The 19568-nt window shown below is 41.0% G+C and overlaps 1 protein-coding gene across 2 annotated transcripts in view; it reads left to right on the top strand.

Annotated features, from left to right (window-relative positions):
* The window catches only part of nphp4 (nephronophthisis 4), a 343814-nt gene that overhangs the window by 45510 nt on the left and 278736 nt on the right, over nucleotides 1–19568 (top strand). For both annotated transcript variants that reach the window (XM_034696561.1, XM_034696560.1), the window contains 2 exons: nucleotides 4781–4950; nucleotides 5507–5571. In XM_034696561.1, the coding sequence (XP_034552452.1) occupies nucleotides 4781–4950; nucleotides 5507–5571 (235 nt within the window). The remainder of the gene's footprint in view (nucleotides 1–4780; nucleotides 4951–5506; nucleotides 5572–19568) is intronic.

Below are 19568 nucleotides of genomic sequence, written 5' to 3'. Positions count from 1 at the left end.
AGATGACATGCATCTTGGGAAGAGGGATATTTTTACCCTATGATCTCACACTGTCTTTTTTTTGTGCTGCTGGAGGATCTGACTGAACTCCAACTCGGCCAACATGCAGAGTAAATGCTTCTGACCTGAAAGTGTTTGCATTCCCTTTATTAATAATGTGATCAGATATCAGAGATAGTTATAACATACTTTCATTTCAAAGTCTCCTCTGACAGCTCATCATAAAACATTTCCTTCCAAATAAAATGCCTCTGTGTTTAATCATTATTACTCGTCCTTTCATCATTTCATTTGAACAAAGCCTTGATCATTATTTCTAATGTTGTATCAACACCACTTTTATCTTAGCAGACCCTGCTTTGTTAGCTATTTAGCAATTCAACCATCATGTCAGCGAGGCAAAGTCCAGCGAATGTGTGAGGACAAAGGATAAAATCAACGAATAAGTAAATCAAACAATGGCTAGACGTTTTTGTTTCTGCCTCCCACGTTTTCCATTTGTATTCAGGAGTGTCTGTATTTGGAAAACTAGCAATTTAAACTCACAGTGCACAGAGATAAAACACTGCTGTAGCTGAAATAGGAAGGTCCCAGAGGTTTAGAATTTGAATATACAGCTATCTGGTGGCGGGGAGCTGGGTCTAAAGATGAACAGGCTCTGCCACAGTGGGCTCGGAAACACTGCCTCTGTATTTCAAGGCAGCTCATGCCTACTTATTCCATTTTCCTGTTGACAGTGTCATGTTCGTCTTTATGGTTTAGAAAAAATAACAGGCTTTATTGTGCACAGGGACCAGTGGATCACAGAGAATTTGTGTGTCTCTTTATCATATTCAGCCCTTTGTGCATGTAAATCAGTGCAGCTCTGCTGTAGGTAGGCTATTATTCCCTGTTTTAGTGGCAGATCAGAGCCCATAAACAATTGCACCTACCTGGCACTGACTACAAACAAACTCTCAGCAGGCTTTCATTCTTCCTCTGAACTTGGCTAAAAATAGTGAGGTCGCACTCCCACATAATACTGAAGAGTCTCCTCATCAAGGTGACACACTCCCCTCTTCAATAGGAGATTATAAGTGTCTCCAGCGGTCACCCAGGCCCATCATTTTAAAATCTGCAAAATGGAGATTCATTCAGATGTGTCAACTTTTAGTGCAAGTCCCTGGTGTGGCTCTCAGAATGCTATTTAAAAACCCTTTAACTCCTCCAGATCGCAGGTCTCTGAAGCAGTCTTTCATTGTAGTGAAGTGTGGTTTCAACATAAATAAATACATAGACTGCATTTACATATGGAGGATGGTCTGAAGCCACTCATTTGCTTGTTATTTAAACAGAAACTTTGATTCCGACTACTCGACAAGAGTGATGCTGAGAAAAACTCTGAGAAAAGTCAAAAATGAGCACAACATATGTAACACTGTAAAAATAAAAGATGGGATCGCAGAGTCTGCAGGTAAATATGGCAGCAGGACGAGCAGTTACTAGTAGTAGAGCGGGCACTTAAGGCTGATTTATACTTCTGCGTTGAATCGACGGCGTACCCTACGCCGGGGGTCCGCGTAGCTTCCGTACCTACGCCGAGGCCTACGCACGTAGCTGACGTGCACCTCCTCCAAAATGTAACAACGCGTGGAGCCGACGCGGACCGCAAGCTCTGTGATTGGTTCGCTCGGCAGCTTTGTCTTTCCCGCATTCATATCACTTCCGGGATCCCGGACATCGGCCGCACATCGTCCGTGTATTTCATCTCCTCCTCTCTATTCTTCATGTAATCATGTCTGTATGATAAACAGCAACATGTATCAGCTGTAGATTAACAGAACACGCTCTGAATCTCTGTGGAAAAGTAAACAGAGATCGTAGCGGGACCGCAAGCAGGCGACCGGCTATCAGAGAGACCACACTGCCCTCAGGCGTTTCGGCGGAGAATTGCTGCGCGACACGGACACATCGATGCACAAGTATGTGGGGCTCATGTCCGCGTCAGCCCCTGCTGCGTAGGGGAGACGCAGAAGTATAAATCAGCCTTTACTGCGTCTGTCTCGATCTCTACGTCGGTGCTTCTGTGACGCAGTGTGGCGTGTGTGTTTACATGTTACAGCCATGCTCAGTCTCTGGAAATACATGTGTAGTAGTGTGAGATTCAGAAACAGAGAAAATCACAGAGACTGTCACTAATGTCTTCTTCTTCTTTTGCTATTTAATGCAGTTAGCATTCTTCTTCTTCTTTTGTCACTTAAAGTGATTAGCAAACCGCTTCAAGACGCTCTGTAGCCACCGCCTGGCGGGAATACTGTATTACAAAGTGGATGACTATTTGAATATTCAAAAGTTATTACCCATCCCTACTGGAAGCACCAGCCTGCGGTCCTCCCTGCATGATAATATCCTCATCACTGTGTTGGTTACTTTTCACTCTGGTTGAGTAAACCGAACACAGCCTACATACAACTTACCCTCCATTTACTAAAATCCAAATATGCCAAACCACACTGTGCCAGCTGATAGCAGCCAGCTAAAGCTCCAGCTAGTCGTGTGTGGCAGCCCAACAGCTCAGACACTTCAGATGATCAGCACAACAATAACTTGATTAACTGACTTGTTATTCTGGTGTCGACTAGGGGTGGTGGCAACGTTTGATCATGTAGTGGTATAAACTTGATCATCCCTAACATATATACGGCTTTACAAAGTCTTAGTTTGTTCATAAAGACTACAGCCGGAGTAAAGTCTCTAAAGATTCTTCAGCTAGTTCAAAACGCTGCAGCTCGAGTATTGACTAGAACTGGGAAGAGAGAGCACATCTCTCCAGTGTTAGCTTCTACTGGCTCCCAATAAAATGTAGAATAGAATTTAAAATCCTTCTTTTAACCTACAAAGCCCTTAAAAATCAGGCACCCTCGTATCTTAAAGAGCTCATAGTGCCCTATTACCCCTCTAGAACTCTACGCTCCCAACATGCAGGCTTGCTAGTTGTACCTAAAATCTCTAAAAGTAGTGTGGGAGGTAGAGCCTTCAGTAATCAGGCCCCTCTCCTTTGGAATCATCTACCAGTCAGGGTCCGGGAGGCAGACACCCTCTCCACTTTTAAGAGTAGGCTTCAAACTTTCCTTTTTGATAAAGCTTATAGTTAGAGCTGGATCAGGCTTGGACCAGATTTTGTCATGCTGCTATAGGCTTAGACTGCTGGGGGAACTGGCACACTGACACACTGGGATCCTATCTCACCCCCTTCCCCCCAACCCCCTCATCACTTACTTTAACTCTCCCTGTCCCATTAAAGTTACTAACCATAGACCTTTCTGGAGTCCCTGAGCTCCCTTGTCTCGTAGGTTCCTCTGAGCTGCTGTAGACGTCCTCCTGCTGCACACGTTCTGGACTCCAGCTGATACGGATGTGCTGGACTCCAGCGGCAACAGCTTCTACTACTCTTCTCATCACTATCACTTCTCTCTCTTACTCCCCTCTATCTGTCTTTCCAGACCCAACTGGGTCGAGGCATGATGGCTGTCTAACATGAGTCTGGTTCTGCTTGAGGTTTCTGCCTGTTAAAGGAAGTTTGTCCTCTCCGCTGTAACTAGCTAAATACTGTGAGGTGCAATGCTCATGATGGATTAAGGTGGGGTCAGACTGAGTCTTACCCTGTCTTGATGTTGGGTCTCTGTTCATAATTTGACATAGAGTGGTCTAGACCTCCTATGTTTGTAAAAGCGTCTTGAGATAACGTTTGTTGTGATTTGGCGCTATACAAATAAAGATTGATTGATTGATTGATAAACCTGGGAAAACACCAACCAATCCCTGCCATCAGGAGTCAAATGATGAAACCAATCAAATCCTGTCCTGCCGTTCTGCCCGCCTCCTGCAGAGCGTACATTTCCTGTTTGTTTGTGTTTTTAACTTTCACTATGAGAATGTTTTGGTGTTTTCTTACTGCTGAGTGAGACATGAGTTGACGTAGTGCAAAACACAAACCATGTACTGAGGACCGGTTTTGAATCAGTCACCATCATATGGTCATGAATCAGCGGCGCTCGTGCATGTGAGCGGGGGCGTCGTTTTGGAGGAGCTCCGAGGGGAGGGGGGGAGGAGTTAGACGGAGTCCTGAGGAAATGCTACATTCAAATTCATGCTAGTTTTCTGTGACTACCAACCCTAGCTTTAACAGCATACATATGTTTGGGTAACACCCCTCCCCAAGATACATAAACAGGGAACACATGTAAAAGCTTTGGTTGATGACTATAATCTACATTTATTGAAGGATTGTGCAGAAATGTGCAGGTCCATGTGACAGTGTACGAATGCAATAAATAGAATCCCAAATGTTTTTTTCTCCCCATTAATTTGACATTTTGGTTTTATTTGTAGGATATGTTCCTCCAATTTTACATTTCATATTTGAAATGTTGAATTATTGATACTGCCTGTAATGAGGGTGGACAGGGGATACATCCAAAAGTCTCTTTGATGTGGAGTGCTTGTTTTTTCACTCTTAGTTTTAACAGAACACACACTTGTTTTAACCCTGTGTTAACAGATACAACACCAATGTTTTGTGGTATGATGATACTTTTTTGTAAAGATATCATTTATAGGTTGCCAACTTTAAAGTTGCTCTGACTCACAGATACAGCTAAATTCAATGGACTCTCTGGACGAAGTTTGAAATCAACAATAGCCTCTGTTTGGAACGCTGGCTGAAGATCCGATCGAAGCTGAACGAATGAGAGATGCAGAATAATAATTTCTTCTTCACATGTGTTTTATTATTCTGTAGGTCCTGTACTTCCATACGTCTCTGCGGTTCCCCAGCATGGTTATGGTTCTGGAGCTGGTATCCCTGTCACCCAGGCCAGACGGCTCCCAGCAGGCCTTGGGGCGAGGCTTCACTGTCCTGGAGCTCTTTATCAACAGGCCAGAGGCTCAGCCTGCTGATGGGGACAGAAGGTGATTAGCATTCTTAATTACACCAGCCTTGCATTAATGAGGTTCCTCATGAGGAGATTGTTGAAGGACATGTATCGATGTGGTGAAGGAGTCACTGCTGGAGTATCACCCAGGGGACTGCAAGCTTGTTTGGTATATTCTAAACATGCTAAGCTTTTTGCAGCAAACTGTAGCACAGCTGTACTAATTTTACATTTCTTGCATGCTTGCAGAACTACTACTTTGTGTAAGCTGTTTTGGATTTGCTCTTCTGCAGCAGTCAGGATTAAGAAGGGATGTTCAGGGAGCTATTTTGGTTAAATGACACTAGTTTCAGAAAATACACCCAATTTTATGAGCAGAGCATGTACAGCAGCTTCAGTCATTCATTTGCTCATCCATACATCCATCCATCCATGCATCCATCCATACATCCATACAGCCATGCATCCATCCATCGCTCCATGCATCCATCAGTTAATCCATTCATGCATGAATCCATCCATCCATCTATCCATAGATCCATCCAGCTATTTATGCGGTCACTGATTCAGAGTGCTGTCATTTTATCTCCTAGGTTGAATCTATACCATGGATCTCCAAGAAACCTCCTCCACCCCCTGCTAAAGGACACAACTGACTGTAAGAACCTTTTTGTATATCATATCTTACCAGTATTTGTTCTGCAAATCTAATCGGGACGTTACCTGTATTTTCCAGGTAATAAATATAATGGTGTTTATTTATGTGAGCAGCAAAATAAAACAGCAGGTCATAAAATCTCACATGGTAGGATAAAGGAATATTTGAAAAGACATAAAGTTCTCTCAAGGAAGATAATTATCTTTAGATGTATATTTTTAAACCATTTAACTCAAACTTGCAAAGGCTCTGCGATTGAAGTATGTTTAAGAAAGGATTTAAAAGAGACCACTGACCCAGCAGACCTGATCTCCTCGGGTAGGTCGTTTCAGAATTTTGGACCCCTCCCTGCAAAAAGTTCTGTCTCCTTTATTTTCATTTTGGCCTTTCAGACACTTTATTAAACCTCTGCTCGAGGATCTCAATGTCAGTGTTGGCTCGAGTTCTTACAGGTCTGCTATAAAGTTGGGAGAAAGTCCGGGGAGAGCTTTAAAAGTAATGAGTAAAATCTTAAAATCAATTCTAAAAGCATGTAAAGTCGCATCTATGTCTGTTAAAGTTAAAATGAACCACATTTTAGAAACATCTCTGTCCTCTTTTTGACCAAAGCGAACCGGGTTGTATTTCCGGGCTGATTCGGAGCTGATATGAACCAACATGGCACCCGTTAGAGGCACGTCATGATGTCAGATTTATGTGACCGCTTTTCCCTGCAGCTCTAGCGCGAACCTTCCCTCACAACAAAAACAATGGCGGACCTCGGCTGATCGCTGCTTTGCCTTGGAATCCATTAGTCTCTTTGATTTTTTCACTACAGGACAATGGAGGAAAGACATTTGGTTTGTGTTTTTGATCAAGGCATCCCCGCCCCTCGCCCTTCAGCCTGACATAAGCAGTTAGCTGTTCTAGACCAGCAAAGAGTTGGAGTTGCTCTGGAACTTGTTTTCCTGGCCAGGAGCCGGTTCACTCACAGTCGAAACACGGTTCCCAATTGAGCGCCGGCTCCAAACCGGCCCGGAAAGTGCCTCAGTTGAAAAGGGGTATCTGAGGTGATAAGAACACCTTAAACACCTAAACATGGCAACACTGTCAACAACAATGGGTGCAGTACCTCCACTCAGTTCTGTTCTTGGCTATGTTACAGCAAGCAGAGCTGTCCAGAAATGTAATATCATACCGGTGATTCACTCACACTTCATAGAGCTGGAAGGGATTAAGTCTTCAGGTGTAATCTTTGGGGACTGTAATCCTTAGAGGAGGGCATCTGCTGTGACAATTTAGCTTGTGAGAGAATGAAGCAGCACACAAACAGCACACTCTCAAAGTCAAACTGGGAAAACATCAGCATGCATGTTTATGTTATGGCTGATTTTTTGCAATATGATGTAGAATGAGTAGATTATTAGAACAAATAACAAAATCAATATGTAGTGTGGAAACTCAAGAAGAGACGCCCCCTACCAAGCACGCTGCGTGCTTTGAGAAAACATTAAAAGGAGCAGTGTGAAATGCAATGTGAGGAAGAACACTGTGAGATAGTGAGCTAAACATCCAGAGTCCGGCTCTGATCAGTAGGCATCACATGAGTCTACCTCTGAGGGAAACAACCCAAAGATTTTCTGTCAAGGATCTCACGTTCGCCTGGTACCATCACAGAAAACTGGGTCAGCTGCCATGTTAGGTTTTCTTACGTATCCTCCATCCATGTGCTTATTCTTCAGGCTTTTGATGTCACTTGTTTGGAGAAACTCAACTATTTGATGGATTTTCCTGGAATATTAGTCTAACATAAGTGATGCATGGGAGAACAACTCTTCTTGAATTATTTATCATGGTACTGAAACTCTGTGTTGGTCTAGATATGTTCTAGCTTGGCCTAAAAACCAAAGCTATGAATTACAAAACACTGTAGTGCTTCACAGTATGAATAACACGGTGCCCAGTGAGAGCCAGAGTTCCTGTCTTGGCTATCATGTCACATGAATATTAGAAAACCTTCCCTCAAACAGACTTTTATGCTCACTGAATTATTAACCACATGCCTGTTGTTTAGCGGAACGTTGCTATTTTGTTTCATGGGCCATAGCGCTGCCACTCTTCCTGATGCTCTTTTATGGTCAGAACTCTTTTCTTTTTTTCTTTCTATCACTTTTATTCTCATCCGCTGTGACAGGGACAGATACTCTGTGTTTCAGCTGTTTGATGTGGAGCATTTTAAATTTGTAAAGTTGTGGAGAGAAACTAGAGTTTAGTATAAAACTTCTCTGTGCTGGAACGAAAAAAAAGGACAACTTCTTTCAAGGGTCACTCATGTTTGATAGTGAGGAAGAAATTTAATGAGAAAACATGCCCAGCAGCCTGACTTTATTTTTGTTCTCCATTCATAACAAATTCCACATTATTCAGTTTCCCAGACTTTGTTTTGTAAAATACCGTGTCTTCAGATAAGAATAATATCTTCATTACTTCTTGATGTGTTGCAAATTAAGTTAGGGTTAAAAGTTGAATCCAATAATAGTAAAATAGAAATGCTATTTTTCCAAATGCCTACCAAGTTAACATGATGGGAAGCATCAAACACTGAATGATAATCCCAGAAGCTGCCGGCTGTAGGTTCAATTACATTTCAGCAGTGAACACAGACAGGCAACATGTAATGTGTTTGTTTGTACTCTACTGGGTGTATGCATGTATAGATGTTTTCATTATACTTCATCTGCACATATGATACATGCAGCTGCCTAACACAGGAACATGGTGGATAGGGTCACATGGACTATTTCAACACAGCAGAACACCAAAGGGATAATTAAGAGAGAAGGTTAGTGGATTGGAATCCCGACAGGTTGAGAACATAGACTGTATAATAAATGGACGTAGTCTCCGTGATGTCACCCATCTGTTTTGAAGCCAATCATAAGCGGGTGCCACATTTGAAATGTTGAACTCAACCTAACTTCTGTCGAGCTAGTGTGAGGTAAAGAGGCGGGCCTTGAGCCTCCTCGCTAACAGCTACAGTTTTCCCGCCTGTCAGTCAAGTCAGCTGTGCCTCTCATAATGGAAAAATCATAATCTCAATATCTTCTAAACTGCTGAGTTATGAAAAAATCCCCCCCCCCCCATACAGTGTGTGCTAGGGATGTAAACTTGAAGTGTTTTCCATGATCAATTTTTGGGAATGTTAATGATCAATTCTCAATTAATCAATAAAATAAACATTGTTATTCTTACGTCAAAAACAATGCCAAATGCGCCCCCCCCCCCCCCCCCAAATTATATTTTCCACAGCAACAAAATTTATAACTGATGGGATTGAATACTAGGGATGGGCATTTCAAGCCAAAATACTATTAGATAATCATTGGCATCTATACCACGATTATTCAAATAATCGCCCTGCAACACACACACACACACACACACACACACACACACACACACACACACACACACACACACACACACACACAAACATCCCATTAACAGCCCGTTTGTGTGGCAGTCGCATCAACCAGCATTCGGTGCTGCTAGTAGCCAGCACTGTCAGCGTCTGTCTCTTTATGTCAGTGTTTCTGTGACGCAGCGTGGAGTGTGTGTTTACATTTTACAGCCATGCTCAGTCTCTAGAAATACGTGTGTAGTAGTGTGAGATTCAGGAACGGAGAAAATAGCCATGACTGTCGCTAATGTTTTCTTCTTCTTTTGCTATTTAATGCAGTCAGTAAACAGCTTTAAGATGCTCTGTAGCCACCGTCTGGCAGGAATACTGTATTACAACCAGGCACCGGTGAAAACAATGAAAGATTTTACTTTTGAAATGAGAAAATATTCAAAGTAATTCTTCGGTTTTTACAAAGTGAACGACTATTTGGAAATCACTGCCCATCCCTATTGAATACGGGTACATGTTTAACACTGAATATCAACAACCAGGCTCATAAAAAAATATCATCCGTGGACATAGTCTTATAAAGTGAAGGACCATAATACTAACAGAAAAGAACTGCTGACTCACAGTGTCCAGTTTTCTGTCTACTCAATCTCATTGAGTAAAATGAGCATGTGTATTTGGTCTTGTGTTAGCCGGGAGCGCAACCGGGCTCTGATGCTGCTGCTCTGCAAACATAGTTATAGCAATTCCCACCAGTCTGTTGGCTTTGTATTCAAAGGTTAATATGTCTTGTTTAAAGTCGTCAACCTTCGTGTCCGTGTCGTGGTTTGCAGCAGTTGCGTAAAGCAGCGAGCTTTCGACTGGATTGAAACTTGTTCCCTCTTGAGTTTCTCAGCTGACGGTGCCGCTGAGCTGTCCTGCTCTGGCTCTCTCTTCAGTTCTTCACTTTGCTGAGTTTGGCAGGTTTCAGTTCATTTAGGTGAACCAACAGAGTCAGAAGGAAACCAAGCAAAAATACTGAAGAGAGTATGGTTATTGTCAAACAGATTGTACCCCTGATCCTCTTTAAAAAGCGCTCGTGGAGACCTGACACACAGCCGCCGCTGCCAGCTGAGCGTCTCTGTGCGCAACACCTTTAACAGCTGATTCACATGGAAACATGCTTTAACTTAAACACCTCACTGATAGCTGAATGTAATATGAGACCACATGATGTTTGTTCCACGTGACGCAGAATTGAAAACAAAAATGGGTTTTTCGAGTCATTTCTTAACAATCAATTAATCGATAATCGATTAATTGTTTACACCCCTAGTGTGAGCTATTCAGGCTAAAAGCAGATTTTTTTTTGTACCAGGCTGTAATTATATTTATTTCTGCTGTAAAAATCGACTTTTTTGAATTGGTGTGTTTGTTGAGCTAGCCTCAAGTGGACACTCGAGGAACTGCAGTTAGCACTTCCACATTGGCTTAATTTCTGGCGTCCAGAGTTTGCTGCTGAGTTGAGCAGGACACAGACGAGAAGGTCTTATCTTGTGTTATTCTGCTGGTTTCCAATCTGCTACAACAACCTGCTCATTATACTAAATACCACTTATAACCTGACTTCTAACTGGTTTCTCTACATGTCAACAGTCTGTTCCAAACAGCCTTACTTACAGCTTAAATTAACATTAAACTTAGCATTTGCATTCACAATAAAGACAAAACATAAAGGTTAAAAGGGATATTTCCATTTTAAAAATAGGGTTGTATGAGTTACATGACATTTGTAATTGTATAATGTAATAACTCTGTAATGAGAAGCTGTCAGGAGAAACAGCCCCCAAGCTAGGCTACAGTTATCTGCAGATGGAGTCCAATCTGTGTCATTTAGCTAATTCTGAGGGACTCCGACCCAAGCACTCATTTTGGCTTAAGTGTACGCTGAACTGAGACATTGTTTAGCACTTTAATTTGCCATCAGAAAGCACTTTTTATTTGTAGTATTTGTGGGCGCAACACAGACTTGCTGTTCTGCATGCAGCACACTTTAAAAAGCTGAAATATTCCTTTAATCTGCTGGCATTTCGAACTGATGCATAAAACGACCACAGCACCTGATTGAGGTCTTCTGTCCCATAACTTTTTAAGTCTGTTGACATTTACTTTTTACTCAACCTGCCAAAGCCCATATCGTGTTCTGTTTCCTGTTTGTCTACTTCTATCAAATTGATGTCTCTTGTTCCTGCCTTGTTGTCTTCCTCTCTTCTTCCTTTCTCTATTGGTGTCTGGTCAGCAATCGACCATGAATCTAGATTTGTATACTCTCTAAAAATATTCAAAGGAATATGTAAAGCATCCTTCATGTTGTTAACCAGTTAAGAATGCTATTGGAAACCAATGTTTTTGCTTAAGTGTCAACATGCAGAGCTGAAATGTGCCAGACCCCTTTCTATGGTTTGATTTGACATGTGGGATCAAGTAACACTTCCCCATGTGAAATAACCACAGTGCGGTTTCAACCTATCAGGATCAAGTATTTAGCACAGCTGAGTCATAAAGAAGAGTAATCTACACCAGGTATGAGGATCTAGCCTCAAACTTTCCTCTAAGGCCATCTTTTCCTTTGTGCTATCTTCACCACTTTCCTGTTTCCACCACGGCCTCTCTGCTCTTCACTTACCACTTAAGGTCTGTGTGCATGTGGGTGTTTGTGCCCATGTGTGTGTGAAGCTCAGCCCAGGCATCGAGAGCAGAGGGGAAGCTTCAGTGTGATAATACATTACACCAAAATATTGAAAAGCACAGATAAAAGAAGCACTAATGTCGGGGCTGTCGGATACAACAGGCTTTAATGCTTTAGCCTCTGGGAACCAATAGATACCCAGTTTCAGAACCCGTTTTGGCGCTTGTTTGCATAGATTAAAGATACTTTTATTGTGTAGTGAATTTCACAACTCCCTTTTAGAGAGAAGTGCCTTTGTGGTGTCAAATGATTGGAGGTTTTAGTTGTAAACAGACCACAAAGTCTATGCAAACATCCCTTTTTTGATTTCTCCACTTTTTCTCAGCGATTGTTTAAACAGATATTCACACAGTGGTGAAGGCAGTGGTAAAATCAGATATTTAAGTTCTACATCATAAATGCTAGGACAAACATAATTCCAGTGAAAGCAGCGAGCTTTCGACTGGATTTAAACTTGTTCCGTCTTGAGTTTCTCAGCCGACGGTGCCGCAGAGCTGTCCTGCTCTGGCTCTCTCTTCAGTTCTTCACTTTGCTGAGTTTGGCAGGTTTCAGTTCATTTAGGTGAACAAACAGAGTCAGAAGGAAACCAAGCAAAAATACTGAAGAGAGTATGGTTATTGTCAAACAGATTGTACCCTTTTCTGCTTCTTTATTCTTTGGGGTCTGCCTTCAAGATGGTTTATAGTTTTTAAGACTTGCTAGTCTCTTGAAGTTTTGCTACCAATCAAATTATATTTTGTGTCCTGTGAATATGCATCCTGCAAATTAAACACTAGATGCTACAATGGAGTGAGCACATGGTTCTTGGTACCTCAGGGAACCAGTATTATTAACACATTCTTGGCTTATACCAGATGGCAAAATCCTGCTTAGTCTTGTGTTGCGATTTCACAACCACCAGGGAGGACATTTCAAACATCCGACTACCCAGTGGTCAAACTTTTTAAACATCTTGAAAGGTTGTAAGGTTTACAAAAGTTGTAAAAGAGCAGCTCTAAATCAGCATCTTCCCTGCTTTAAGTTTTAGAATCTTTAAAGGCGTTTTTTGACCAAAGGAATTACCCCGGAAATACATGCGTTTTTACCGGTGGACTCAGGGTCTTAATTTAGTTCAGGGGTAGTTAATCCCCCCCCTGAAAAGCCCCTGCTTGGAGGGTAGTACATTTCAAAGGTCCCGGGACTTTCAGGGGGCAGGGCCTGCAATGCTGAACGTGTCTGATTGGTAGATTTGACATAGAGTGGGTTAGACCGCCTATGTTTGTAAAAGCGTCTTGAGATAATGTTTATTGTGATTCGGTGCTATACAAATAAAGATTGATTGATTGATGATTGGTAGATTAACCTCAGTGTTTTTATTCCTCCCTCCGTCCACAATAACATCACACGCATCTGTGATTCACTTGATTTCTCTTTCTTTCATTAGTTTTTATTTGTTCTATCTTTTTTGTATGTGTGTGTACTTTTCAAAAGAAGAAGCTGTGATTCTCTTGATTTAGCAGCTTGTAACAGTAGTCTTCTCTCAGCCCACCGTGAATGCGTCTCTCCCGGTGTTACGGTTTTAAAAGTGACCCTGTAAACTGGAGACCTTCAGCTGAACGTGTCAGTGTTTGTCGAGTTTACACAGCTGTGGAAACACAGAGGGAGTTCCTGGGAATGCAAACTAGTTTAGTTTTTATTAAGATTTCAAAATATCCTCATCAGATATTTAATGATGGTCTAAAGACGTTTATGAGGGATGCATCCGGCTGAAAGTCTCCAGCTAACAGGGTAGCTGTTTAAATCAAAACACCGGCCGATCTCTGCCACGGCTTTTTGAGTTCAAAAGGATTTTAAAGCCGTGTTGAAACGTCTTTGTTACTCGCGCTTATCTCCTCTCACGTGTTGATTCAGTGAATCCATCTGTGATGAAATATAGCACCATCTAAAACAGACCAGCTGAGTCTCTTCATGCTAACAGGCTAACTGTTGTGTTGCTCATAATGATACCTGCCTGTCAGTCTGTCTCTATTTGGTCATCTGTGATGAATGGGATTTGTCTTTGTTTTACTGCCCTCTACTGGTCTGGTGGTGTAGTGCATTTACTTTTGTTTTCTCCATACGTCACTGGCCTGATTTGCCCAATCTACCCGGGACTTCAGCCCGCGGTTGAAGCGCAGACAACAATGGGGGCACAGGAACCTTTTAGTTCTGGGGAAAGAAGTTTTGAGGGCTAAAAGACCCCGGGACTCTTGGTTGAAAGGCCCCTTAACAGAGCCATCCATTGTCTGAGGAACTAAAGTAACAAAACACAGGGTATTACATTTAACCCCATCAAGAAAAAACACACAAACCAGTGTTGCATGGTAAAATGAAATTAAGATACTGTTCAATACTTTTCATCAAAACTCTTAGGTATTGGAATTTCCCAATTTAGGGTACTTGTAGGTCAAAAGATGCTCTGGTGTTAGTGTCTGAAAAAATATCATGTTCTGGACTGAAAGGATGAAATACTAATATTTGCATCTTCACTAGGCGGCAAGTCAGACTGTCTGTGGTCAAGTATAGATGCACCTGTTTGAACGTGAGATTAATAATTTGTGAAAGGGAAAGTGGTTAATATGTTAATAATATGAGTTTTTATTGTTTCAGGATTGTGACACTAAATTTAGTACAGGTATAAAAGTCCAAATTTGCTAAGATTGACTGTTGGTTTGTCCCTTTTGAAATTTGGGACTGAACAGTTTGACATCAGTTTTTGGTCAACATGTGTGTACCAACTTAAACCTTCTGCAAATACAATAACAACACACCTAGGTTCACAGTGTATCCTTGTAAATCTAAAAGAGGACTTTTAAGTGGAAACAGTGTCCTATACATCCAGGCCAAGGATACACTGACAAGGAGATTAAAGTAGCCAATGGAAGCTGACCTCCTCGCCCACATGCTGACAAATATCTACAATGAATAACTGGAGCTGTGTGTCCCTCTGTGCTGTAAAATACTCCATAAGTATCCAAGTCTCCAAAAAACAATCCATTACAGTCTGGTATTACCACAGGCTCATTGTCTTGATATCTGTAGTCATGAAATCCCCCAGAAGACTGATGTTGACCTTGCTGGAGCACTACACAGGGGTATAACAGGTCACAACACAACACTGGTCTGCACTACATCTTGCAGCACCGTGACTCCCTGAAGACAAATGTGTGAATCTTGTGTGCTTGAGATCAGCACTCAAGACTACCATCCAAGACATTTGTCACACTGAACTCAGGCAGGCCGCTCACATTCAGACCAAATGTTAAACAAAGGCTCATTGACGGACAGGAGGCAGCAGGCTAGGCATTGAACACCCATGATATCAGGACATACTTCCTGTGCCATCTCAAGGAGTTACTCTTCCACTGGAGCTGCTAATCCAGCTCTGCAGATAATAATCCAGCCTGCTCCAAGGCTGTCCTGATAACAATATTGCAATACCCCACTGCTGGCAACCCACGCATGGAGGGTGCCAAGCCACATCAACATTTTTTCTTCATTGTGCTAGTTGCTTCTTGTTTAACACTAAAATGCACTTATGTTGGACTGTCCTTTCCAGCAAGAGACGTAGGGCAGCCATCCAAAGGGACAATCCAGGCTTGTGCCAGCCGACAGTAAGCCTTTGCATGAGATGCCAAAGACAGCCGTAAAATTGAGCTGCAGAAAGTGCAGTTTTTATCTGTTTCACTGTGTGTAGTGGAGAAGATGGTCCTCTTCAGTTAATATGTGTTAGAAAAAATGAAGTAGTTTGCAAAAAAATAAAAAGCCCTTAGACCACACAACCTGCTGCTGTGCTAAACAAATCAATGTCGAATAGTCTTGCATCCTTCACTGTCTGGTTTGGATTGGCTGCTAATTCAGACAGGAACACAATGCAATGAGCGGTCAGGCCTGCAAAAAAAGAAAAAGGAGTACTGGTGCCAACATGCCCCCCAGTCAAGACTCTCTCTAAAGAAAGGCGGGATCCATCACAGCTGCCTACATAAAACATATTCCAAACCTTTCCACTCCAGATGCTCTGTACAATGGATGCCCAAACAACCATATCTCAAAGGCCATCATGGTTCATCTGTGGCTGACACAACATTCATACTGAGTGAACAGCCTTTTAACACCAGCACATATTCTTTATTCTCAGTCTAAAGAACTCCATGTTTTAAAAGGGTTTTGGTTTAAGGCGATACAACGACTTGACTTCCAACTATTAATCAAGACATGGACGATCCATAATTAACATGTTCAGAAACGACTTCATTGTGGCTGAATTCTATAGGAGAAGAATAACATACAAGTGGAAAACAGAAGTTAAGTCTCTGGAACAGAAGCTAAGGGTCTGCTCTTAGGACAGAATCAGCATCTGTTGTTTGTGAATAATTTTGATTTATGGTAAATGATGTTAAGTAAGAGCTAACCATATGCATAAGAGTGTGCCCGAAAGCAACGAAGCAAACTTCTTTAACCACATGAGACGACAAAGGAAGGAAAAAACACAATGAAACATAAACTGTAGTTATATTAATGCATGTACACTAAGAACAATAAAGCTGATATGGCACATTAAAGAATTCCACCTTTGTCCAGGTTCAAACAGTACATCTACACAGCCCATTCTTTTAAACAAATACATCATCTGATATGTTTCCAGTTCTTCCTCCCATGTTCAAACTTGACCCCCAATACAAGCTAAAGAGTAAATAATGCATTACATTAAGTATCACATATGCATACATAAGGGGCGCCGTTGGCCTAGAGGTGTATGTGAGGCTATGGTCCTCGTCACAGCGGTTACAGGTTCGACTCCCGGCCTCGACCATTTGCTGCATGTCTTCCCCCACTCTCTACTCCCCAACATTTCCTGTCTCTTCAGCTGACCTATCCACTCAAGGTTAAAATGCCCAAAAACACAACATAAAAAAATGAAATAAGTAAAAAACAAATACATACATATAAGCTCTTAAATGATTTTGGTGCAAACTGTATTACATTAACTTTGTTTCCATTAGTTTCAATTTGCATAATAATGATTTCAAATTATTTTTATCATTGAACGACTTGCACATGGTTGTCCATGCCTTTACCTTGTCTGGATTGGATTTTTGCAATGCCCTTTATTCTGGTTTATCTCATACCTCTGTTCACCGCCTTCAATTAACTCAAAATGCAGCCGCCTGATTAATCACTGGATCAAGAAAATCAGATCACATAGCTCAAATTCTGGCTTCTTTACATTGGCTTCCTGTTAAATTCCACATTACGAAATGTTATTACTAATTTACAAAGCTCTAATCTGGCTCCACAGTACATCACAGACCTTCTCACTTGATATAAGCCTGCCCGTCCTCTCAGATCAGCTGACATGGACTTGTTGGTTGTTCCCAGAGCCTGTTTGAAGTCCAAGGACCGCTAAACTGTTGAACGTCCTACCAGCTGAAATAAGGCATGCTACTTCTGTATGCAACTTTAAATCACTTCTTAAAACATATATTTTTAAAGGCTTTCATAACTATGTAAACATGTTATTCTGCTCTTGATGTCTTGTTATGTGTTCTAGTACTTTGGAGTTCCTATGTTCTTAAAATGTATGTTTGAAATGTATTACTATTATTTTATATATATGTATTTGTTTTGTTCTTTCTTTCTTTTCTTTGTTTATTTTGTTTTTCTGTGGAGCACTTTGTAACTTTGTTTAGAAAAGTGCCATAGAAATAAAGATTATTATTATCATTTTTTAAAATTATTATTGTTATAATAGTCAAAACACAATGCCAATCAATCTGCCAAGGGTTACAAGTTAAATTTTTCAAGTGGTGATGTGGGGTACTCATCTGTAATAAATGTATGACCGTATATAGAGTAAACAACAGTCAGACCAGTCCCTGGTTCCTTCCAATACAGGTACTGCTGTTGAGAGCTTACGAAACTCCACTTCAGAAACCAATAGGTGACATCACCAAGACTAGGTCCATGTTTTATACAGCCAGTGGAGGTGAGCTGCAGGGAATATAATATCAACAATGAGATCATGACATTTTTTCCTGGTCTCTGTTGGTCAATCTCGTCTTTGAAACTCTATGTCCTCTGGTTCAAAAGAGTATCCTTCACCATATATAGCATGTTGTTCTTTCATGTGGTATCTTCTATTTAGCAAAGAGCTGATCTGAAACCATGCACTGTGTGTGGAAACATACAGGGTCAAGGTCCAGAACAGGTAACACCAGAGTACCAGAGGAAAAGGCCTGTTTATATGAAGTAGTGATTAGATATCCACAAATACAGGAAGAGCGTTAACTTATCTATAATTGGTAGTTCACTTATGGTTGATGAGTAACTCACCCAACCCACCTAAAATATATGACTACATAGATAAATAAATAATAAAATAAAATCTAAATAATTTCTATCTTTGTAGGGAACATTATTTCAGTTTTCAGGACATACAAAGTAAGCTATTACAACATTTTAAATATCTTTAGTTCTTAATATGCCCTTGAGTTTTCTTTGAACCTCCTCTTTGGACCCATATCTCTATGAAAGTATGTTTCATGTTAAGGGAATGGTATGCCAGCACTAAGGCAAATCAAATATTGGATACGAAATCCCAGTCAGCTAAAGACTCAAAAAAACAGCTGACCATCTGAACCATAGTGGTGCCTGATGTCGTGGCCAGCTGAAGACTTGGCATGCAGCAAGATGTATATGATTTTTATGTTATGGCCAGTTTTTTTGATGATAAGTTGAGTGCCGGCCTCCTGGAACATAGACAGAACCGTTGGATGTTGGTTACCTGCATTGCCTTTAACAGGACCAGACAAGGATACGGTCCAAGCAGTGTTCCCTCTTGTAGTTGTGACTGAATGGTTGACAGCATGGTTGGGACTCAGGCAAAAGCTATGTTTTTTATAATAACAGTGCTCACAGTTGTGTACTAAATATAAACTTCCTATGAAGAGACGAGTAGATCTACCTGTCCCCTAAAAAACAGAGCTTTAGATTAGTGCTGGGCGATATTGAAAATGATGTTATCACGATAAAACATTTCCTATCAGTGGATATTGATAATTATCAGGATAAATATCAAATCTTTATTTCATTTAAATGTGAAGTCAGATTTTTGCTCCTGAGTGAAAGTTGAAGACAGTTTGTTAGTTTGTATCTGGATTTAGTTTCTGATGAACTTCCTGAATCCATCATTTCTGACGGTGCTAACAGGAAGCAGGTCTTTAATGGAAGATGAGATTTATGTGAAGTTTTAGTTTGTAGATTCTTATTTTCCTCAGATTGAGGTTATTTGCATAAATTGATTTAAATTTACAACAAATATATATACAATTGTGTACTGTGTATCAGTTTATAGAGTATTGTTTTGAGTTTTGCTCTCCCCTTTAAGATTACCATGGGCGGGTACACACTACAGCAGGCGTGTCAAACTCAAATACACAGAGGGCCAAAATAAAAAAATCGGTGCAAGTCAAGGGCCGGACTGGTTTAATGTTTATTGCAAAACTTATTGAAATGAACTTATTGCACATATTGAACATTGAACTAGCAAAGCTTTAGTTATTGCCTATAAACATTTAAAAAATGAAAAATATGTTGCATTCATTTCTTATTGCTCAATCTGCAGCTTATCTAATGAACGAGCTTTACTAATTTCTTTTGAAAATATTTTTCCACAGGCCAACAACATAAGCAAAAAAAATTCTGCAAAGAAAAACCAAAAATGCCCTGTGGTAGTGAGAAAAAGTGCAAAAAGGAAACATATTTCAGCTCCGTCGGCTGCTCTGTGATGCACACTAGTCTCAACCAGATACTCAGCATCTCATCTTGGATGCAAGTTTATCAATGTTTGGGGTCAGGCTC

This window comes from Notolabrus celidotus, chromosome 11 (assembly GCF_009762535.1).
Source record: "Notolabrus celidotus isolate fNotCel1 chromosome 11, fNotCel1.pri, whole genome shotgun sequence".
Lineage (NCBI taxonomy): Eukaryota > Metazoa > Chordata > Actinopteri > Labriformes > Labridae > Notolabrus > Notolabrus celidotus.
Note: the sequence above shows the minus strand (reverse complement) of the source record. Positions and strands in the feature narration are given on the sequence as shown.